This window comes from Gavia stellata, chromosome 1, assembly GCF_030936135.1.
Source record: "Gavia stellata isolate bGavSte3 chromosome 1, bGavSte3.hap2, whole genome shotgun sequence".
Taxonomy (NCBI): domain Eukaryota; kingdom Metazoa; phylum Chordata; class Aves; order Gaviiformes; family Gaviidae; genus Gavia; species Gavia stellata.
The window spans coordinates 95,172,992-95,196,826 of NC_082594.1; the positions used below are offsets into that span (position 1 = coordinate 95,172,992).

General features: G+C 37.7%; 1 protein-coding gene across 4 annotated transcripts in view; it reads left to right on the forward strand.

The window, feature by feature from the left end:
* The window catches only part of USP9X (ubiquitin specific peptidase 9 X-linked), an 80,886-nt gene extending 62,336 nt beyond the window's left edge, over positions 1 to 18,550 (forward strand). For 2 of the 4 annotated variants that reach the window (XM_059822200.1, XM_059822207.1), the window contains exons 35-44: positions 29 to 152; positions 1,476 to 1,701; positions 2,863 to 2,992; positions 6,285 to 6,470; positions 8,168 to 8,388; positions 9,477 to 9,565; positions 13,980 to 14,136; positions 14,582 to 14,794; positions 15,246 to 15,341; positions 16,796 to 18,550. In XM_059822200.1, coding sequence (XP_059678183.1) covers positions 29 to 152; positions 1,476 to 1,701; positions 2,863 to 2,992; positions 6,285 to 6,470; positions 8,168 to 8,388; positions 9,477 to 9,565; positions 13,980 to 14,136; positions 14,582 to 14,794; positions 15,246 to 15,341; positions 16,796 to 16,930 — 1,577 coding nt within the window. In that variant the 3' untranslated portion in view covers positions 16,931 to 18,550. Of the gene's footprint in view, positions 1 to 28; positions 153 to 1,475; positions 1,702 to 2,862; positions 2,993 to 6,284; positions 6,471 to 8,167; positions 8,389 to 9,476; positions 9,566 to 13,979; positions 14,137 to 14,581; positions 14,795 to 15,245; positions 15,342 to 16,035; positions 16,047 to 16,795 lie in introns of all 4 variants that reach the window. The other 2 variants (XM_059822222.1, XM_059822214.1) reach the window with 2 other exon arrangements.
* Positions 18,551 to 23,835: the final 5,285 nt, after the last annotated feature.

Sequence of the window (23,835 nt, forward strand, 5' to 3'; positions counted from 1 at the left end):
ATGTGAGTGTTTTGATTTTTTTCCTTAGGACAAGATCATCTGTTGCCTGAAGCAGAAGAAATAACTATGATTAGTATTCAGCTTGCTGCTAGATTTCTCTTCACCACAGGATTTCATACAAAGAAAATAGTCCGTGGCCCTGCTAGTGATTGGTATCTTGTCTTTTAAAAACAATTATAGTTTTGGAAGTTTGATGTCTGTTAAAAGATCCCAGTCATATATATATATATGTGTGTGTGTGTGTCAATAAAAGGTGTTAGTGGTCTTGTCCCATTTTTGCTCCTCCCCCAAATACATGGTCTCGGTGTACATGAAAAGGGGGGGAAATTTGAACAGAAAACACTGGGAAGGAACAGCCTTCAAATAAGCTGCTGAGCTGAACAGCTTCAAAATTCATTTTCAAAGAGAGCTTAAATCTACCTTTTATCCTTTAAAAAGAATAAGGGAGTAGAATCTATTGCTAGCGCAAAACTAATAGGTTATGTATTCTGACTTTAATTCAGAACGGTTTGTTCATGGTTTGAGTAGTTTTAAACAAAGCTCTTTTCAACCCATTTTTGCAGCTTATATTTGTATTCTGTTTCTGAAACATGTATATGATCTTTTAGAGTCTGTTAGCAGAGTGCTTTGTGTACATTGCTACGGGGCCTGTAATTCAAATCTGTAGTATAACAAACAGTACAATCTTATTCATAGCACCACAACTTTTTAGTCTTTAAGCTAGGTTATTTTGTGTTGGGGAGAGGAGTGTGGATTACTGCTGGTAGAACTAGAGAGAAAATCTAGTATTCATGATGACCAGTAGTTTACCAGCTACTAGTAAGTAGTTGTGTAATACATGGCAAATACGTACCTCAAGTTTTTCTGCAATAGCAACTTCCAGAATAGCTAAGTTACTGCTGTTATTTTAAGAGATCAAGGGGAGTTCAAATACTGCTGCATGAAGGAGGACAGTCACACAAGACCCTCTCTGGAACAGATATTTTACTCTTTGGGATTTTGGTTTTTTTAATCTGTAAATGAGAATATAAATTCCTGATAGGTTGCATATTTAGTTACCTGTCTTATACACAGCTCATGAAATCCACCTCACGTGTTCTCCGCTGCTTGTCCTCTCCCCCAGTTCCAATACAGAGGCAATGATGGCTGCCAATTCAGGACCTGCATTGACTAGTAGTTTGGGAGTTAGGGGGATGTAATCCCGTTTTAGTTCTTACGGGTGATAGAAGTAAAATGCTACAGTTAAATGTTAAGTTTTTTAATTGAAGTATCTTTTTAATTTGTGATTGCTAGTAACAGAGGATCACTATAGGAACTACAGTTTATCTGATTGTAAGCATTTTGTGAGCAAAAATGTTTGGGGATCACCTTTTAACATGTATTTTCTTCAAATTCTGCAAAAGAATATGTCTGCCAAAATTCATTAATGTCTACATTTGGTCATAATACTTCAGTTGTGTCATCTTCTATTTCAGGTATGATGCACTATGCATCCTTCTTCGTCACAGCAAGAATGTACGCTTTTGGTTTGCACACAACGTCCTTTTTAATGTTTCAAACCGCTTCTCTGAGTATCTTTTGGAATGCCCTAGTGCTGAAGTGAGGGGTGCATTTGCAAAACTTATAGTATTTATTGCACATTTTTCATTGCAAGATGGACCATGTCCTTCACCTTTTGCCTCTCCTGGACCTTCCAGTCAGGTATTTAATTGTCTAATGAAAAACTTCTGAAATTTACTCTTACTTCTTCATTATAAGCATGTAAAGTAAATTCTGGGCTAGATGCATCAGTGTTGACAGGAAAGCTGTACAGTCCATTTTGCACTACATACATCATGTTTACTCAAACAGTTTGTGTGAGAGTTGCTGTCAGAGAGGTTCAGTTTCCACCTCATTTGTAAATCTCTGTGGAGACTAAGTAATGAGAACTTTGAGTTGAGTTGCAAGTGTGAAATCTGCAAAATGAAAGTAGTGGCTTATAATAAAGCACTGTGTAGGGGAGTGAACCCTTGTTTTTAATTCAGAACTTAAAGGAAAAAACTCACAAACAAATAAAATCCCCAGACAAACAAAACCCACGAAAACATGCAGAAGTTCCCTAAGTTTTCTTCCCCTGTATCCTGGAACATTGAAATTGTCAAAAATTGTAACTTTGCGTAGGAGTAGACAGTGAATTGCCTAATTTTATACACCTAGAACTGACCAAAAAAAAAAAAACCCAAAAAACCCACACACACAAAAAAACCCCACCACGAAATCTTAATGTAATGCTTGCCTACTTGCCATAACAATGTTTTTGTTTGGACTGTATTAAAATTTAGAAGATCAACCTTTTTGAGCCTTTGCTTTGTCATGTTTTTAATGTCTACAGTAAGACACTTTTTATTTGTATTGTTCCACTTAGCTTCTCAGAATGTTTTCATTACAGTATCCAGCAAAATAACTTGTATTAAGTTAAAGCTATATATGCTTTGACAGTGTTTTGTTTCATGAGGTGTTTGAGATACACCTGTAGAGGTGATATGGTTGTCTGTCTTAGTCTATGAAGTTCATAGTGGAACTGCATGTGCTTTTCTGAGTATTTAAGCCTAGCTGCTATTGGAGAAAAAGCTCAATTAAAAGCTTCTATACTTGCATAATTTCTTAGACTTATATGGTATTTATTGATGGGAGTCTTATTACCTGTATGTATGTCTGTCTTTGTGTGAGATACAGAAGACTAACCAGCTTATAGTATTTTTTTGGAGCTTGTATGAATCCCATACCTTTTAACCAATTCTATTTTCTGCCATAGTAAAAAGTGTAACCTAAATAAAGATTTGATGGGTTCAACTACTAATATTAAAACTTTTTTTTTAATAGGCTTATGATAACTTAAGTTTAAGTGATCACTTACTGAGAGCAGTACTAAATCTTCTAAGAAGGGAAGTATCTGAACATGGACGCCATTTGCAGCAGTATTTCAATCTGTTTGTGATGTATGCCAATCTAGGTAAGCAAATTACACACGCTTTTACTGACAACACTGTAATAAACTGTGTTTTATTAATGAACCAGTTACGCAGGTAACAGCAGTTTTTCAGCCTCAGGCAGATTGTTATTAAATGCCATATAAATGCTCTCTAGAGCATCTGTGTTCCTCCAGTTTGGAGTTTGGAGCTTTAGTCTTCCTGCCGTCCTTGGAAGATTAAGATGAGAAGCTTGGAGCAATAGGAGTGTGTCATTCTGAGAGGATGTGGGGATGAAAAAATGGCAAGAGAGATGATGCTTTGTTCAGGGCTCCTTTGCAGGGACATCATGAGACCCAAGAAGCATATGGGGCTGTCAGCTGGTTTGAGCCTGAAGAAGTTGAAGATAAAAGTTCAAAAAAGAGAGAGATGCATGATTGTCCTTTATGGAAATGTCAATACAGATGGTCATGCTTTGTCTATATATTACAACTGTGCCCTTTCAATATTAATTTCTTTAGTTCACCTTTGACGTTCACAGCTATGAATGCAAAGCACTGACTGTGTCTGTCTTCCCTTTAAAGATTCTTTGGGAGGCTGAGGAAGTAGCTCAGTCTGTATATGGTCTTAGACATCATTGCTTGCCAGAATGCTTTCACCATAGCCATCATATGAGGTAAAAGAATGGGGAAATTCCACTATAAATTTATCAGGTATTGTAGTTCCTCCAAGACAAACAGGCAAGAAAAGCCAGTGTTTTTGCAATATAGGAAGGCTTAAGGAAAGTTCTCTCAGGCTTGAGACAGTGATTCTTTCCATAAAGACTAGAGTCCTAAATTTTCTGATGAGATATTAGAGACTGAGTATGATTGTGAATGAGTTACTATTTTTTTAGTATCTTTGAATGTAAGACTAGTAGGACTACCTGTATTTGCAGGTGCTACACTTAAGACCCATTATACACATGCTATAATATAACTGAGATGAGATGGTTATCAGTTGTGTGGTGATCCACATGAAATATTGGCTGTGGCACTTCCAGCATCACCCATTTTTTTCTTCAGGATCTTAATTGTATCCAGCATTATGAAAATAGAAATAAGTACAGATTTAGAAGTACACAAAACCGTGTATTAAATTCTGGATTGTGTAGGTTCTTGGCATAGAAAGTCACTAGCCTGTATACTAAGAATAGAATAAAATAATACTAATAGTATCTGAAGTAACTGTTCCAAACAAAAATAATTCTTGCGGTTAAACTGAGATTAGTCCTATTCACTTTCAAATGAACAGCTGTAATCACGCTTTCTCTCTGCATGATCAGCATGCTGAAAATCAATTGATGATTGATAGAATAAACTGTTTCTCAGGTGGGTTAATCTGTTACTGCTTTATATATTTGCCCTGAGAAAGAGCAATGAAGAGTAATAAAATGCAAGTCGAATAAAGGATTGCTTTTGCGCTGTAAGGGTGATGAGGGTAGTCCCAGGTTCATATATAGTGAATTGTCACAGAGCTCTACATTCTTGCTTTCCCCAGTTATTAGGGTCTTCCATCAGGGGCCCGTTTCTCTTCTGCATGTGGTAGCCTAAGTGACAAAGCATCTTTCTCTACGGCAAGTTCTAAACAAGATACAATATTCTTCCATAGTGGAAGAATACTCTCTCCCTCTTACTCCAATACAAGATATTTTCATCCTTTTACGTAAAGTGGTATGAAGCTAGGAGATGCAGTTCCCTTGGAAATTCTACAAAATGCCCATAATACTGAGCAGCTCAGCCATTGCTGGTTATCGGCTCATGCAGGCAAGTTATAATTGTGAGTTTCTGTTAGATTACTTTGTGCCTAAAGTGTTGAGCAAGTGTATTAGTCCAAATGGAGGTATTTCACTATTTCCACATAGAATTGCCACACACACACACACACAGTTCTGGAAGCTCTGTAAAATTGTCCACCCACATAAAAAGAATTTAATTTCTGATCTGTAAAATTAATCCAGGCAATTATGTTAATTTAATTTAGCTTACAGTGTATGTTGCTTTCATATACTTTGTCTACCAAAGCATTCTCTGTCAGGCAGGGTTCCGTTATGACCCCCAGAGTGGACTTAAATGTCATTACAGAGAAGAGGGATGCAATTCTTCTGCTCTAACTTATCTTTTCTTCTTCACTAGCTTTTCATAGTCAGTCAGTGCAGTTGAAGCCTCTGACTAGGAAAGCACTCAGAAGCCAGATAGGAAAGCATAACTAAATTTTATTTCTGGGTCTGATCATTATCACAATCTACCCCACAGAGATAAACATGGAAATATTAGTCAGCTATGTTTGTCTTACCACTGTTAACTGAAGGCTTCTGTATGGATGTAGAGTGTTCATTCAGCAAAAGCCGCAATATATTACTCCTGCAGTGCCCCAAGTTCTGTGAAAAAGATTAAATTGTCTGACATTCTGAGAAATCAAATAATACATTGTTCACATCAAGGCAAGCAAGAGATAGGTTGTACAAAGGATGTAACTACAAAACTAAAATAATCAAAAAGATACTGTAAAAGAGCTCTAATAAGGTGCTCTCTGGATTCTTCCTTATCAGAAAGATGGTAGGTGAGGTCCAGTTGTATTTCAGAATAAGAAAAAATTTGGAAATTTATGAAAAATCATAACTTTTAAACAAATTGAGAAACAGACAAGATCAGAAGGGACATATTGAACTTACTGGTAAGTACTTGTGTACTGTGTGCAGGGTATTCTTGCAGTGAAACTAGCTATATGTTTGGATTTCTTGGTTGGGTGGGGTTTTGGTTGGTTTTGGAGGTTTTCTCATTTTGTTTTTTATTTTTTCTTAAGTTGATTTTTGTCACTCATATTTACACTTACTGCATAGTATGGCACAGTTGGAAATGTTTTAAATTTGTAATTGATGTATCTAGGACATGACGGAAAAATAACGAAATATACTGGGGGGGGTATCCATCCTATCCTGGGGCTCACAGTAAAAAGATTAATTCTTTCTCCAAAAGACTTCTCTAAGGTTTTGCTATTAACACAGATGTTAGTTACTTTAGTGCTAATGAGCACTGTTAAGAAATTGTAGGCATTTACAACTCTCCTTCAATGTGATTTTTCAGCTGAACATAATTTTCTTGTGCATCTTTACTGATTTGATTTTTTTTTTCCCCAGAAAGCATAGAAGATGGTTATAATAAAACCCAGCAACTGAAAAGTTACAAATAATGTAAACAGTAGTTATTTTTCTTTTAAAAAAAAAAAGAAAAAAGTATTGTCAGTGCCCAAAACAAGATACATATTTTTTGGTTTCCCCCCCCCCTTCCTGTAAAGGTGTAGCAGAGAAGACACAACTTCTGAAACTGAATGTTCCTGCAACCTTCATGCTTGTGGCTCTGGATGAAGGTCCAGGTCCTCCAATTAAATACCAGTATGCTGAACTGGGGAAGCTATACACTGTTGTGTCACAGCTGATCCGTTGTTGCAATGTGTCATCGCGGATGCAGTCTTCTATCAATGGTATAGTGAATTTTAAGTTTTCCTTAATTTAATATATCAGTAAATGTCTTTTGTGCATATTTAGCTATTATGTGTAAACTGGATTAGCTGGAAAAATGTTTGCCTTTTATGTTTACCAACTCCTTTTGTTTAAAGACAGAAATCTCTTTGTCGTAAGCAAAACTGAGTTGCTATACCAACATACTAAAAAGCACAAGACAGAAATCTGTTTTATATTTTATGATTCTTGGCTTATTTCTTAAAGGACAAAGAACCGAGTAGTGAAGTAGTAGTTTGTTGCTTGCAAAATAGTAATGATTTTAGAATAGTTTAAGCTCATTGTAAAGAGGCGTGTAAAGATCTTTTGATTCTGAGTAGACAATAAAATAGTAGATTACTTCCATGTTACCAGTACAAAAGTAATCTGTACAGGAAAAACACTACAGCAGGCTCTAAAATAGCTAATATTGCATATCAGTAAAGAGATCTTGCATTGTTGTGGATAGCTATTGAAAACGATTTGGTGCTTGTTCGCAGTCAAGAAGACAAACAGAAGCCAGCACTTTAATTTGTAAAAGATAAAGAATCAGCTAGAAATCGGTCGACCACAGTATAAATCATTACTATCTCCAGTAGTTGAATAGAGGGCAGTTATTTTTGAGAAATGGTGACAGAATATTGGGCTACATGGACTTTATAGCCTGTATATGTACGTGTTCTATTAAGCATATTTTAGAAAACCTAATTAGGAATCTGTAGAGAAGCTATTTAATGGCAAACTCATTACAGCTTGATGTGTCAGGCTATGAAGTCAATAGGCTAGAATGTGCTATAGTAAGATTAATGAACTGAAAATTTTACTGTGCTATAATAAGCTTCAAACCATTTGGCAATTTTGATTTGGTTTTGTTTCCAGTGCATTATTTGAGGCTTACGCTGAAAAGATATTCTACTTATGAAAAATAATTGCATATTCACTGTATTCATTATGTTGTACCAAAAAAAATTACTTTGTATGAATATTACTCTGACTACTTATTATGATTACTATTTGCAGAGTAAAGTTATTTTTTGCTTCAGCATATTAAGGTAGAAAAGTTGTCCCTTGAACTTCTGGGCATCTTCAAACCGTAACTAAAAACATCACTGAATTTAGAAACATCAGGAGCAAATGAACAGTCTTTCCTTAAACAAAATGTAGCTTACTAAATACATTCATTTTTATTCTTTCAAGAGTGTATTTCTTCTCTCTACGCTCTAGAGATTCAGACGGGACTGTTCTGACAGATGTTCCTCTGAACCCTTTCCCATTGCTTTGTGAAGTAGATAGACCTTGTGTCCTAAAATATGATAGATTTGGGCTGTGTTACACAAGCAGTGAAGCAGATAAATTCCGGAGATAAGAGGATTTCACTGAGGAAACTCTCAGTAATTTCTCTTCTTCCATATGAACATGTCTCCAGCTGTTCTGCTTTGATTGTTACTGCATAATCTTATCGGAGAGGGAGAAGTAGCTCTCTCAGGCATCAAGTGTCAGGCTTCACAATCAGAAAACTTAGTTATTTCATACCGTAGTATTTTTCAAAGAAAATAAACTGTTAGGGAGGGGATGGGTTTTTTCTCCATCTATTGTTTTTTGATGTTACACCAATTTATATTTTGTATCTACAATGAAAGTATTTCAGTACCTTTTCATCTGTAATAACTGTTTGTTCTAGGTAATCCCCCACTTGCCAACCCTTACGGTGATCCTAATTTATCTCAACCTATAATGGCACTTCAGCAGAACGTAGCAGACATTTTGTTCGTGAGAACTAGTTATGTGAAGAAAATTATTGAAGATTGCAGCAACTCTGAAGAGACCATCAAGTTGCTTCGTTTCTGCTGTTGGGAGAATCCTCAGTTCTCTTCCACTGTCCTCAGTGAACTACTTTGGCAGGTAAAAATAAAAATCTAGGAGAAAGATGGGAATATAAACGTGCATGATTCAAGATTCTATATTTATATATAGGAATGTTGTATTAAATACTGAACAGGTGCTTAATAAATAAAATTCCATTAAGGTGGCATCCTCTGTCAGTATTTACCCTCTTAGGTCTATACATCATGTTGGAGTACTATGAGTAGTCCTTTTATGAGTTTAGGAAAGCAATCGAACTTTTATGAGTTAGGAACGCTATGGGAAGGATGGAAAATAAGTAGACTGAGGTCGTCTTTATGTATTGCAAGAGTATTTCTTTCACCTTTTCTGTCATTATCCATAAAAGAGCTTCTTACATTGCATGGATAGTTAAAATAATTTCCTAAGATCTCCCTTGTATTTATTTTGAGTATGTTCGTAAGGTTCTTTTTTACAAGTCTGCTGAACATACTTGGCTTCAGACTCAGGAAAGAATCTTTGGGACTGTCTTGTTTTTCCTTTGTAATCTCTGAAAGGTTAGTCACACTTTCCACTCCAAATCAAATTTTTTACTTCTGTTAGCTCATCATTATATTCACCCATTTTTTTTCCATGTAAACGTCAGATTTTTGTATGTCCGTTTGTTTGGCACTTGAAAGAATCATAATAAAAATCACTTTACTGATACTTTGCTAGCCATGTATTTTACATTTTAGTATAACCTTTGAACATACTGTCTAAAAGTAGCAATATCAGTGAAAAATACCGTTTTGTAATTTTGTTTTTCTAAAGGTATTTTTTAAGGTAGCTTCTTCAGCATTTCATGCTTGGGGCTTCAGATCAAATGTGTTAGAAACTCCTGAGGAAATATTTTTGTCCTTTACGAAACCTACTATATTTAAAAAACAAAAACTAAACAACCCCAAAAAACCCCAACAAAACCACAACCCCCAAAAAACCCTGACACAATCAACATTTTTTTTTAAAATAGTATGCATTGTATCTTGAAATATCCTTTAAATTACAGTAAACTTCACTTCAAATGAATTGTGTTCTTGTATTCACCATGTAATCTGCATGCTTCAAGGAAAGCTTTCTTGTGTTCTCTGCATTTTTACTTTTTTAAGGTTGCATATTCATATACATATGAGCTACGACCTTATTTGGATCTGCTTCTGCAAATCCTACTAATTGAGGACTCTTGGCAAACTCACAGGTTAGTATTTACCTGTCTTTTTATAATTCACAATTACTGTGTTTTATGCAGCTTTTTTCCCAGTGGTCCTGTTGCTAATCCTTTTAAGAGGTTTGTTTTAAATATATATTAAATCACAATACAGGAATAAAGCAATTTTTTTCCACTTCTAGCTCAATTTTTGAGACAAACTGACAATTTTGCAGCTTGACCTTCCTTACTATTGAGAAATTTGCTACTTAGCTCTATAAACCCAAGATTTTTCACATACAAGAGAATGTCCCATTTAGGCTAAACTCGCTGGTATTTACTGTGAGGTCCTTAGACTGATTCTTAAAAACATCTCATTCAAGAGAGTCCAATGATAGCCTGGTCTTACTAAGAAATAAGTCAGTCATAATAGTGATACTAAGACATGGATAAAGTGTGAAGTTGGGAGAAAAGTGTATTTCATACATAAATATTCTCTGTGTGATCACAATTCAGTAGAATTTTAACTTCAAGATATTAAATATCCAGTTTCAAATCTAATTTTCATATGTCTCCAGAATAAGGCTTTTCAAAGTTGAAATTTAAAAAATCTAATTATTGCAAATACTGACTACTTGAGAGAAAAGTCAATTCCTTAGAAGTATTATTGCAGAGAGGGAATTAGAAAGGCAGAAGCCCAGCTAGAGCTCAATCTGGCCACGGTCGTAAGGGATAATAAAAAATGTTTTTACAAATACATTAACAACAAAAAGAGAGCAAAGGAGAATCTCCATTGTCACCAAGGATGAGGAAAAGACTGAGGTACTTAATGCCTTCTTTGCCTCAGTCTTTAATAGCCACACCAGGTATCCTCACGGTATCCAGCTCCCTGAGCTGGAAGACAGGGATGGAGAGCACAATAAACTCCCCATGATCCAGGAGGAAGCAGTTAACGACCTGCTATGCCACCTGGACACTCACAAGTCTATGGAGCCTGATGGCATCCACGCAAGGGTGCTGAGGGAGCTGGCGGAGGAGCTTGCCAAGCCACTCTCCATCATTTATCAACAGTCCTGTTTAATGAGGGAGGTTCTGGATGACTGGAGGCTTGCCAACGTGATGCCCATCTACAAGAAGGGCCCGGAAGGAGGATCCGGGGAACTACAGGCCTGTCAGTCTGACCTTGGTGCCAGGGAAGATTATGGAGAGGTTGATCTTGAGGGTGCTCACAGGGCACATGCAGGACAACCAAGAGATCAGGCCCAGCCAGCACGGGTTCATGAACGGCAGGTCCTGCTTGACCAACCTGATCTCCTTCTATGACCAGGTGACCCGCCGAGTGGGTGAGGGAAAGGCTGTGGATGTTGTCTGCCTGGACTTTAGTAAAGCCTTCGACACTGTCTCCCACAGTATTCTCCTGGAGAAACTGGTGATTCGTGGCTTAGACAGGTGCACTCTTCGCTGGGTAAAAAACTGGCTGGACGGCCGAGCCCGGAGGGTCGTGGTGAATAGAGTGAAATCCAGTTGGCGGCCGGTCACAAGCGGAGTCCCCCAGGGATCACTTCTGGGGCCAGTCTTGTTCAATATATTTATTGATGATCTGGATGAGGGGATTGAGTGCTCCCTCAGCAAGTTTGCAGACGACACCGAATTGGGTGGGATTGTTGATCTGCTTGAGGGTAGGAAGGCTCTGCAGAGGGATCTGGACAGGCTGGATCGACGAGCCGAGGCCAACTGTATGAGGTTCAACAAGGCCAAGTGCCGGGTCCTGCACTTGGGTCACAACAACCCCATGCAAAGCTACAGGCTTGGGGACGAGTGGCTGGAAAGCTGCTCTGCAGAAATGGACCTGGGGGGGTGTTGATTGACAGCCGGCTGAATATGAGCCAGCAGTGTGCCCAGGTGGCCAAGAAGGCCAATAGCATCCTGGCTTGTATCAGAAACAGTGTGGCCAGCAGGAATAGGGAGGTGATCGTGCCCCTGTACTCGGCGCTGGTGAGGCCACACCTCGAATACTGTGTTCAGTTTTGGGCCCCTCACTGCAAGAAGGACATTGAGGTGCTGGAGCGTGTCCAGAGAAGGGTGACGAAGCTGGTGAGGGGTCTGGAGCACAAGTCTGATGAGGAGCGGCTGAGGGAACTGGGGTTGTTTAGCCTGGAGAAGAGGAGGCTGAGGGGAGACCTCATCGCTCTCTACAGTTACCTGAAAGGAGGTTGCAGAGAGGTGGGTGTTGGCCTCTTCTCCCAAGTGACTAGTGACAGGACGAAAGGAAATGGCCTCAAGTTGTGCCAGGGGAGGTTCAGGCTGGATATTAGGAATAATTTCTTTACTGAGAGAGTGGTGAAACACTGGAACAGGCTGCCCAGGGAAGTGGTGGAGTCATCCTCACTGGAGGTGTTCAAGGAATGTGTGGACAAGGCATTGTGGGACATGGTTTAGTGGGCATGGTGGTGTTGGGTTGATGGTTGGACTGGATGATCTTACAGGTCTTTTCCAACCTTAGTGATTCTGTGATTATATAGTAGTAGGTGAGGTAACACAAAATAAATATAATTAACATGCTACCTGTCAATATTTCAAAATGTCACTGTTTTATAATAAGTGAATATAGGTAGTATCGGATTTACTAAATCATTTGCAACCATGTCTCATATGACATTTAAAATACTTTGAGTAAGAGAACACTTGCCGTGTGTAATAAGGGTATTGGAGTGAACTTATATACTTAACCTGTAGAAGTAGACTGTGCTCTTAGGTTTTTATCAGTTGCCTAGCCTTACTTTAGAAGAGAATCTAAGAGAAGATGGTGGTCTGGCTTACCATACTCCAAAACACGAACACTGAGTTGGAGGTATTTCTTCATTTTCTTTATAGGAATTACAGCTTAGGTAAGGGAAGAGAATACCCTTTATACATACGCTTTTCAGTTTTGCATATATGTGTATGTGTAATGCATATATAATGCAGTTTGTTTATATTTTCTTCCTGATAAACAAATACATCCATGAGATGTCATTAAGTCCACAGAACGCTGAAGGGTGGGCATGCTTTAGTAGATGTGAAGTAAAATAATATATTTTAGGGTGGAAACACAGGTGAGAAATCATGGAAGTGGTGGGTTTTGATAGTGCTATGTTTGAAATAATGGAGTGTGAAGGAGGTTGAATGTTGTAGTATGGCTTTCACTATACTTGGAGATGTACATCACTTCGTATTCAAGATGGCAATCTCAGGAATAGCAGTGTTCGTTGGAATTGTGTTAGGCTTCAGCAGATGCGTATTAAGTGGCCAGCTGCTGTCATCCTCTGATTTCTTGCTGCCACTTCCGGCAGTAGCTTGAAGTACTGGTCTCTGTCCTGTTCTTGGTTTTGCTGTGATAATCATAGAGTTTTAATGATCTTTGTCTTCTCTTTCAAGAAAAAAAAACAAAAATCAAAAAACAAAAACAAAACCTACAAAACCCGAATAGCATAACTATCCGTAGTATATGGTAATATATTCTAACTCTTAGATAACAAACATCATCTGATCTTGGGCAGTGTGCATCCTTTGGTTCTCCATGTATTCTTGTACTGTGAGATGGCTGCTGCTGTTCTTTGGCATCAGACCTGCTCTGATAAATTTCTCTTGATTTGACAAGTTCAAGTGCCAAGTTTGGGACAGTAGTGTTACAAGTACCATTAAGTTAAATCAGCTGAAGTAAAGCTCATAATCACTTTACAGATGGAGTATAGATTGCTGGCTACCTGGAGTCTATTCACTGGCTGTTGCTAGGGCTATAAGGAAAGAGGGCAATTGCTTTTCCTACAGTGAGTGTAGCTCTTTGAGATGTCAGTGTAGGTTCCGTGTCCTCCTCTGACTTTTTTTCAAAGCCAAAAGTATATCAGTTCTCAATTCTTGCACAGTTTCAGGGTGGCAATTAATTTTTCTGCCCCTTGGTTGAGAGCAGAAGGCACAGAAAGGGGACTTAGTTCCAGGGAATGCCCAAGTCCCTTATCCCCATGCACAAATATGTACCATTCATTCGTCTTCAGAGGAACTGCGTCTAAAAGAGTGTATCTTTGAGAAGCATAACTATAATATAAGTAACCATTCTGTTGAGGATTTAACTGTTGCAATTCTGTAAGGACCTGTTGGGTTAACAGGTCTATTTTTGTAAATGCAGTTGATTTTAAAAATAAGTAATAAAAATTAACCAGTTAAAGTTGATTGCTGTGAATCAAGTTAATCATACTTACATGTTTTATATATCTCAGAGAGTTTAAATGTTACCAAGCATGCTAAAATTGTAAGTTACATATGTGATGCGTCAAGTTAGTTTTCTGATCTAAAAAAAAAAAAACCACTTCTTTACTAAAACCAGAAGTCAGAATATGAGCTATCCCTTTTATAACTACATTGTAAGTGAAGCTTTAGTTCAAATACTAAAACTCTAACTTGAAGTTTTGGTGGTGTTTTTTTGTAGGATTCACAATGCACTTAAGGGAATCCCGGATGACAGGGATGGACTATTTGACACGATTCAGCGCTCTAAGAATCATTATCAGAAAAGAGCTTACCAGTGTATAAAGTGCATGGTAGCTCTCTTCAGCAACTGTCCTGTAGCCTACCAGATCCTTCAGGTGATACCTTTTGTTCTGTTTCTTGCTGCTTTTTTCTCCCAGTTCTGTGTTTAAAAAAAAACCCAAAAAAACAAAAACCAAAAAGCCACAAAAACCCCAAACTAAAAACACAAAACCAAAAAAACCCCCACCACCATTATTCAGTTTTAATCGCCTTGATGAAATTAGAACTTCCCATTACAACTCATTTGAACCTTCCCATATCAGAAGGTCAATATATGGGATTGAGAGTCATTTGGTTAAACTTGCAGTCATGATTTGGTGATGTAGCTGCAAATCCATAGACTTAATTTCAAATTTGAAGGATATTTCAGGGAGTCTTTTAAACAGCAGCGTATGTTTTGGTGGTCTGTTCTCTGATAGCTGATGTACAGGAAGGGGAAAAATATTTCTATTTTGAAGAATAGAGAAAATAATTCTGACTTGTTTATTTTTCCATCTGCAGAGCAATGGAGATTTGAAGAGAAAATGGACCTGGGCAGTAGAATGGCTTGGAGACGAGCTTGAGCGTAGACCATACACTGGCAATCCCCAATACACCTATAATAATTGGTCTCCACCGATACAAAGCAATGAAACATCAAATGGCTACTTCCTAGAAAGGTCACACAGTGCTAGAATGACTCTTGCAAAAGCTTGTGAACTCTGCCCAGAGGAGGTAAAGAATTAATTTGACTTCTGGCAAAAATTTGGAGTAAAGTGCTTCTATAAATAATTAACCTTAGCAACAGTCTCTGGTCATTATAGAGGTAACACGTTTTATAAGTATATTTATAAATGCGGATTTCTATTTTTGTTGCCTTCAGTTGTGTACTCCTGTGCATTTTTCCACTTCTATTGCTGGTTCTATAGACATCTGTCACTTAAAGAATTAGCAGTATAGCATTGAAATTGATCATCTAAAGTAGATTATGAATGGGTATGTTTTTCCAATAATATGTTGATAGTGGAAATTTTTATGTAATACAGTACAAGGTATGGGTGACACGGTGGGGTGGAATTTTTCTCCAAGTATGTCTGAAACAATCACTTGCATGTAGGATTGGTTCTGGATAGAATAATCGTAATACTTTTTACCTAAGTAAATGAAATGGTTTTTCAAACTTCAGGAACCAGATGATCCTGATGCCCCAGATGAACATGAGTCTTCTCCACCTGAAGATGCCCCACTGTATCCCCATTCACCTGGTTCCCAGTATCAACAGGTAAAAGCTCAGAGTTGAACCATTTATTCAAGTTCCAGGTTAGCTTTTTTAGCGTCCATGGTAACTTAAACTATAGGCGTTTAGCCAGAAGCATGTTATTGTCAAATACCACACTTGGGGGAATAAAGATAAAGATACATCTCCATTTTGCCAGGAACAGTTTCACCATGAGAGTTTCAGGTGAGAATTTTCAGTGTTATCAGATCAGGGATTAATCATCCATAGAAAGAGTAGGGGGACAGATGTCATCAGTCTAGTGCATAGTGAATTTGGTTCTGTCGTATTTGTTGACATGGTTAATATTTTGTGAGTTGCTTTCTTCTTTTTAAATATAAAATCAAGCTTCAAGGCCTGAATTTCAGTTTGGGGAATTGAAAGGCTTTCAGAAAAACGCAAATGGCTTTGTTACGTGTAATTTGTGCTATGAACACTGATCTCTAAATCTTAAGTAAATATAAAATGTAAATCTTTTTTTATATTAAATGTCTGCTTTGTTAATATCTTTCAGTGGAAAGCCAGATCTGAAAGAAATCATAACCAGGTTTTATTGAATTGACTATATTAGTAGATCCCCCACTTACTTGCCGGTTTTTGTTCCAATTAATTTTATATATTCCAAATCTGCTAATTTAATTTCCTTTCCTGCCCAAATCCATTTTCCCTCCATCTTGCTTTCCTTACTTGATGTTCTCAGCAGAGCAGTTGGTAAGTCATGCAGATTTTCCCACTCCTTTCTGAGCTCCTGAGTTCAGACACGTACCGTAACCTCACCATTACCCGTGTGATGTGTTCACTTTTTTGCAAGGGATGGCTTTTCTCACTAACACACACAATCCTCATATTCCTAGTTTCTCCACAGTTGGTTAAACTCTGCAAAACAGTAGATAGATGAGACGTTTTCATTTGCCAGATGTGTGTATGACTTCTGAAATTGGGACAGAGCATCTGGAGAAAACTACTGGTCTAGATTTCATTCAGTTCTGAAACATTAACGTTTTCCCTCTTAAAATTTTAAGTATGCTGCATAAATACAGGTATGCTTTTTCCATTGTCTTTGGAAAAAAAATTCAAGCTGGTTGAATCTGTTGATAAAATATGTGCACAGTTTAATGTCCACAACTTTTTGTCTCCCTTTTTTTCTTTCTTGCTGCTTTTGCTTTGCATGTAAATGTTTGTTACTCAAAAGCTGAGATTACTATTTTAGCTACTACTTTCATCTTTACAATTTGAAAGTTTGTTTACCTTCTGTGTAACTTAAAAAGGTAAGTGAAAGATGTGATTCAGAGGAATGAAGAAGCTGTGATTTGTGTTCATACAGATACTACTACGCAAGAAGTTCAGTGTGCTTGAGGATACTTTTCAATAGTCTGAATGTAAAGGGGTAAAGCAAGTAATGGGTTAGGAAACGGTCCATGGGTTTAATGTCCCTTTAAAATGTTTATGCTTTATTACAGAATAACCACGTGCATGGACAGCCATATACAGGCCCAGCAGCACATCATATGAACAACCCTCAGCGAACTGGCCAACGAGCACAAGAAAATTATGAAGGCAGTGAAGAAGTTTCCCCGCCTCAGACAAAAGATTAGTGAAATGCACATAATCAATTAACTTGCTCCATCAAGACTGTGCACCCAGGCCTTACAGTCCAACCTTTCTCTGTGTCTGGCTAATATTTAAAACTAGAAAAACTATTCCTAATCAACATGGAGTGGAGAGTCTATTCACTGTCTTATCTGCAGAAAATTGCTGTCAATATATAACCCGCCTGCAGTGGAAAGTGTATAGTGTTTTGTAATAAATGGCCTGATGCTAATGTGTAAATGGCAAAGGTGTATATAGTATATTAATGTTTGACTGTTAATTCTTGAGCAAGAAACATTTTTTTTGTCTTGATGAGACTCAAAGATCTACAAAAACAAAAAAATAATTTCTTGATATATCTGCTGCGCTCTGCAACCAGTGTTGCCTGCCTCATGGCAGTCGGATCAACTCCTTTACAAAAAAGCCTATCCATGTCAACCACAAAAATAGTTTCATGTTAATTCTTTGCCACTGGAGTCGATTTTACTATGAGCAACGTAATGGCTGGTAACCTTTTAATTATTTGGTTGATGTGGAAAATTGGTGATGTAACATTGTTTCTAGATCTTTTTTCATTGCCTTTTTCATTCTGGTATTAGGTTAATCACTTTGAAGCTATAGTTATGCTGTAACATTTAGCATGGCTTCACACCAAGTTAGTGTAGCCAATGAGGGGGGAAAAAAAAAACGTGACAGCAGTTGTCCCAATGTGACAACTGTATTGCTCAAACTTTTTCTTCTTACACCTAGACTATAAAATGGGGAGGGAAAATGTGACAAACAAGTGGTTTTCAGTTTCACATATGTTCCTCACATCTGATGTTTGACAGTTCTGTCTCTGGGTGGGATAAAGAACACTTAGTTTTCACTAATAGGAATTTAAAAGATTTAAAACAAATATGCAAAAATTTGCTATGCCAGGATGCCTGGAGCATAATAGACTGTATTTGGTGTGCTTGTTTTGTTTCTTTGGTAGAGCTTATTAGATAAACTTCTAACACTTTCCTTCTACTGCATCCCAGTGAAGTGGAAGTCAACAAAATCACACAGTACTTGTGAGTGCCACTGCACCAAGTTAACTTGCTGGTTTTCTGCTCGTTCACAGTTCTACTTGAAAGCGAGAATTGTCTTAGCTCTTTATCCATTATACAGAAAATCTTAACATTAGAAGCAGGGTTTAATTATAAAAGAAACTACTGGTTAGTCAAATACAATTCTGAGGTATCTCTATTCCAGAATAAACATTTGTTTAAAGACTTCAAGAAACGCATCAGTAAATACTGTATTTAAATGAAAATTGGTAACTTGAATGTGTGTAATTTTTTTGGAACCTGTCTAAAAACCAAATACCCCTGCAAAACAGATACAGCCCACCCTATACTATTTAAATATTTTGCTGTTTTATTTTATAGAAATTATTTTGCTGAATTCACAAATAGAATTTGATTTAAGAAGAATGTTTTGTCCTGTGGTGTGTGTTGTTTTGGGGTTGGTTTTTTTTATTGGACTGCACAGAAAGGTGAATTCTGTGCAGCGGCACTATGCTGAATTCTGGAACAACAGTCACATTGAGATTCTGTGCACAAAAAAATTGGCCCTTAAGAATAAAATAATCAGGACAATTACACTGTAAAAGTTTCTTAATGTGATTTATCTTGTACTTTTTGTATGTTTTTATATATACATATATATATTTAATGAGCACAAGCTTGATGGTGTTTTTTACAAATGAGTTGATAGAAACAAAGCTGCTTATCAAATTAAAGGTCTGTAGTTTTGAAATGAACAAAGGAAAATTTGGTCACAAGTGCATTCTTATGCATTTAGTGTAATAAGGAAGGGACACAGAAAATTTTTGAATATGTTGTGTAGCGATAATCACTTTTATGCTTCCATGGTTTACCTAGTGCTCAAGTTAATTCAGATTTTTTCATAGTTTTTAGTAATACCATTTTACCTGGACTTAGTAAATGTAGATAAAGTGTTCCCATTTATGTTTGGGAATGCTTGTTGGAAGTTTTAACTCAAAAATTCTACCCTGAGTACTCAAGTTGAAATAGTTCATATTTATTTGGACCAGTAATTGTTAAACAGGCTATCTCAGAGGTGATTATTATGTATTTTTTACTATATAGGTAAAATATAGTTCAGCCTTGCCAAATGTGTTTGCTTTTAATAGTGCAGTGATTGTAGAGACGTGTCAAACCTGTGACACTTTAAGGCTGTGACCCTCTTCAGTCATACACACCTCTGTCCCTGAACTGAGAGTGACTGCAGTGGCACTTGTTTTTCAGGTGGCAAATTGAGAATATTGTGCATCTTTGTGACTTTGAAGAAGGATAGCCTATATTGTTTGTTGCAGCTGCTGCTTTTAAACGGATAGCTACAGTAAAAGGTGCAATGTTTTCTTCACTCTGGGCAAAACAATTTTGAATTGTACTTAACAAATATTGTACAAGCAAAAAGTTTCATATGTGTGTTACTGTCACAGCATTTTGGCAGTGGTCATTTTCAGGTGATCCACAGTACCTCATTGTTGATGGCACACTTTAAAATAGTAGTCCTCAAAGTGCCTAAAGATTTCATTCCCCCATCACTAATTTCAGTCCTGTTTTCTGTTTAGAACAGTTACTAGGGAATCTCTGGTCTTCCATGAAATGAGCCAATAGATGGTAAAGCAATTACTCATGTTTCTGACAATGTAACATCAAATACATAGAAACTGAAAATTCATTGGTGATATTATGTGGTGGTTAATGTGTAGTTTGACCTAGGGGAAAATCCATAACCTTACTAAGCAGGATTTCTCCTTCTTGTACATTTGGATTGTGGTTGTTTAGTGACTAAAATAAGCTTTTAACACTTCCTACTGTTCGTGTTAAAAGATCAGTACAGCCATATATGAAAAGAATTCAGTTACTGTTTGTATATCAGTAAATGTGCTGAGTTTCAGTTACAAACTTGGTCACCTACACCTGTGTTATCCCATTGACAATGATGAGATTGCACAGGGTTCAGTCAAAGCTGAATTTGCCATGCAGAGCGATTTTGTGGTTATGCACAAGCAGAAGACGACTCCACTTGACTTGGAATTTTTCAGATTATTTTCCCTGCTAACTACCAGCTCTGAAAATATAAGTTCTCTGTTTTTTTTAAAGCTAGTATATCTTGCTGAAATTGAGCCAGAAAGAAATTAAATTCCACAATGACATTTCATTTTTTTTTGAGTGAAACTTTACTTTAGATGACATGAGAAAATTTTGTTATGGTAATTGCTGTTACGCCTTCTCAGCCACTTGGTTGTGCCTAGCTTGTATGTTTTAGCATATGTATCATCAAAAAGCACTTAGGGTTCCAAAATTTTCTATGTATTTCATAAGTTCTAGGAGAGGACGAGATTAGCCATTCTGCCAAAGTTAATGGGAAAAATTGGCTGCTGTAGCAATTTACTTCATTTTTGGTTTCAATAGATTTTGTCTACCTCTGAGTCTTTTGCCAGAAATGAATAGGCTGATAAACTATGTCAAAGCAAAGTGGCTCAACATTTTTGTTGGCATGTGTTTCAGTTACTCGGCATTGCAGTGAGGCTGAAATTCAGTGCAGTGAATTTAACTTCAAATGTAAGTTAAAGACTAACTATATAAATTAGAGGAAGAAGCGGCATGTTAGGAAGTTTGGAGAGTGACCAATTAAGTGTTTAAATACCTTTGTTAAACCTTGTTAGTCCACACTTGCAAATCCACATTAAAAGCATATTCACCTCTGTGGTGACACACACCTTAATTTTCTGGGAGCGCGAGATGCTGATGCTGACCTTACCTTTCTTAAGACAGGTGTGGGAGTTTCCCATTTGTGGCCCTGCACAGTGTAATCAGGACAACAGTAATTTTGGCTCCCTGTCTTCTTACCTCTTGAGCTCTCCATCATGTTCATGATACCACTTTCTCACTGCCGTGAGGTCTTAGGAATAAAGTCTAAACCTGCCTTCTTTCTAGAGCAAGACGAGGCTTTCTGGGGGAGAAGTAGGAACAGTCTTGTAAATACTGCATGCTGCACACCGGTACTACAATAAACAGAAGGCAAGGTGGAAGAAACCCAGCTACATCCTTCTGCATGATTTCTGTTCCTCTTGCAAGTGGTCTTGTGAGGAAGACGATAGCAAACAGCTCTTTAAAGCTTGGTGCATTTTCTTTCTGGCTTGCAGCTAGAATCAATCTACACTAGTGCAGTAAAGATCGCTGTGCAGCAGCAGCACAAGCAACATGCTCTATATACGCCCTCCATATTCTTCCAGGCTGTTCATTATACCTTCCTTCTGTTGGTCTTCGGGGATTGTGATGTTAATACATTCATTAATGCTGAGACTTGCCCTCCATTACAGACTAGACAGCTTTACTGCACTTTAACCCAATGTGAGCACTGTCACTTTTTACACTATGTAACTTCTTAAGATTTGTATTATAAATGTCCTTTTATTTCTAAGGTATAAAAATTTCCCTTGGACTAACTATTTTAAAATGTTAAACAGCCATTTTTTTTGTCCTTTTTTATAAGAGCAAGTGTTCAGTCCTGCCCCTGTAATGTCTGTTATGGTAGGCTGTTGACAGAAGTGTGTTGACATAGATTCCAGCACTTAAACTCGGAGATCCTCATCCTGTAATCTGACTTTCCACTGCAAGTTCTGGTGGATCCATGGATTTCAATGGCATTTGTATGAGTCCTGTTGATTTCAGCACGAGACGAGTTGAAGTTTGTGATGTATTGCAGGGATCAAGCCAGATAAGTCAGCTGGTGGCACAAAAGGTGGCTATCTTACTTGCTTTGTTTACACTTACTTGCAGACAATGAAATCAAAACAAGCACAGGAGAACCAGTTTCTGAGGGAGAAAAACTCTCCTGAATAAGGGCTAACTTTTCATCAGATTTTAAATACCCAACTCTATTTTTAGCTTTAGAATTCCTTAAAGCCACTTTTTGATAATAAGACTGACCTACAGGATGTTTCTGTAGAAGGATTTAATACAGCCTTAATTACATGAACACAATTCTGAAATTACTGTCATTCTTCAATGGTCAAAATAATGTGCAAACGTCTTCTAGTTTTTAATGATGAGCTCACCTTGAAAAATGAAAATAGGAGAAAAAAGGAAAACAGGCTCTGTGAATTCATCCAAAATCTAATCATAGGAAAACATCCAGTGCTGGAAAATAAGATCATTCCCTTCTTTTCTGTCTCTATACTATCTAAGATGTCTGATAATTTTTATTGTTAATTTACAGCTGCTTTTCCAGTAACTTTGTTTATATTGCCCTAAGCAATGTCAGCTGCGCAGTTTGCAGCTTCCTGATGCATTTGCAGTTATGTCCCCTTTAGTCCTTACCAGAGCAAAATCTTCTAAGTGTTTGTTTTTCCCATGTAAGCCAGTTCCCTAGTCTGCATTTCCATTTTCATTGTCGTGATGTGCTGTTTCTGTTTTCGTACAATGACCAGGACTGAATGAATGCTTTCCAAGTGTGACTTCACCTGAGCCATTAAGCCAGCCATTATGTTCCTTTTCTGTAACGGTACCTCTGTGGATGCATCTTTTAAAGGTATTGGCCTTTTTTGTAGCTTTATTTATTGAAATGCTGCTCAGTTCTAGTCCATCACTCGTAAATTCCTGTCCATCATTTCTTGCGATTCTTTCTTACCAAGTTTCTCACTCTAGATTGCCAGCATCATTTTCTGTGTAATATTTTTGTATTTTCTTGAAATCAAATCCCTTCATTTGCCATGATGTTTTTTACCTCCTTTTCTACCCACACCTACTGTTCTGCTCTTAGCTGCTACAAAAGAACCATGTCTGCCAGGCAGCCTGGCTCTCCAAACCGGAGCCTTTTACAGTGCAGTAGCAGTAGCTACAGCCGTTACCAGGTGGGCTTCGTCATCTCTGAAATCTTCCCAGAATTTATGTGGGATATGAAAGCTTCATGCTACTGATGGCAGTCTTGAATTCAAATAGCTTGTAGCTTACTGGGTTTTGTTTGGGTTTGGGTTTTGTTTGGGTTTGGGGGTTTTTTTGCTTCATCTTCTATCTTGAACAGTTAGTTTCTACAGATGAATAAAAATGGTAGGTCTCGCTGGAATCTGCTTTGGAAAAGAAGGCTGATGGCAAACTCGGACACTTCTTAATATACTTGATTGTATTTAAACGACTGGTAGGTGCTTTAGAGTCCTTAGAAAGTCTTCTGGAAGCAGATTCAAAAGCTTAGAAATATGAAGACTAGGTCTTCAAGATTTAAAGATACTCACAAATTCTATCTACCTGTCCTGCTGCGTGATTAAGAACAGGTAGAATAGCAGAAATTGAAATATTTCACTGAAGGGGGAGAGGTCATGCTATGTGAAATCCTTCAGGAACTGAAAATGCTGAGTGTGCTTTGCCTGGGCTCACACCACTGGTAGCAGCTGAGTGTGAGTCCTCTCCATGTGAACTTGCTTGAACCACAGGCTCCCCCAAGAACCGAAGAACTGATTTCTAGCAGGAATTTGATGAAGTAGCGTATAAAGCATTTTCTATTATTTTTCTTCTCCAAGATCTGTACCGAGTTGAATCCTCTGAGCAAATAAAGACAGGGAGTGAGCTGAGCGAGAGGCTTCGCAAGCTTGTTCTGTTAATACTTTCTACCTCTTGACGTTCATTGCCAAGCCGCTGCAGACTGATAGGCCAGTTAAGTGGCTTTAGCAGCATGACCGTTTCTTTTGAGTCAGGCCAATATGGGTGCAGGAATACCTGGTCAGGCTGTCTGCAGGGCAGGCACAGGGCAGTCCCTGCCTCCCCCGAGGGATGTATGAAATCATGTGAAACGTGACTCCAAGAGTAGGTACGTATGTTTGCATCAGAATGAAGAATCCCGCATTTTTTTCAGA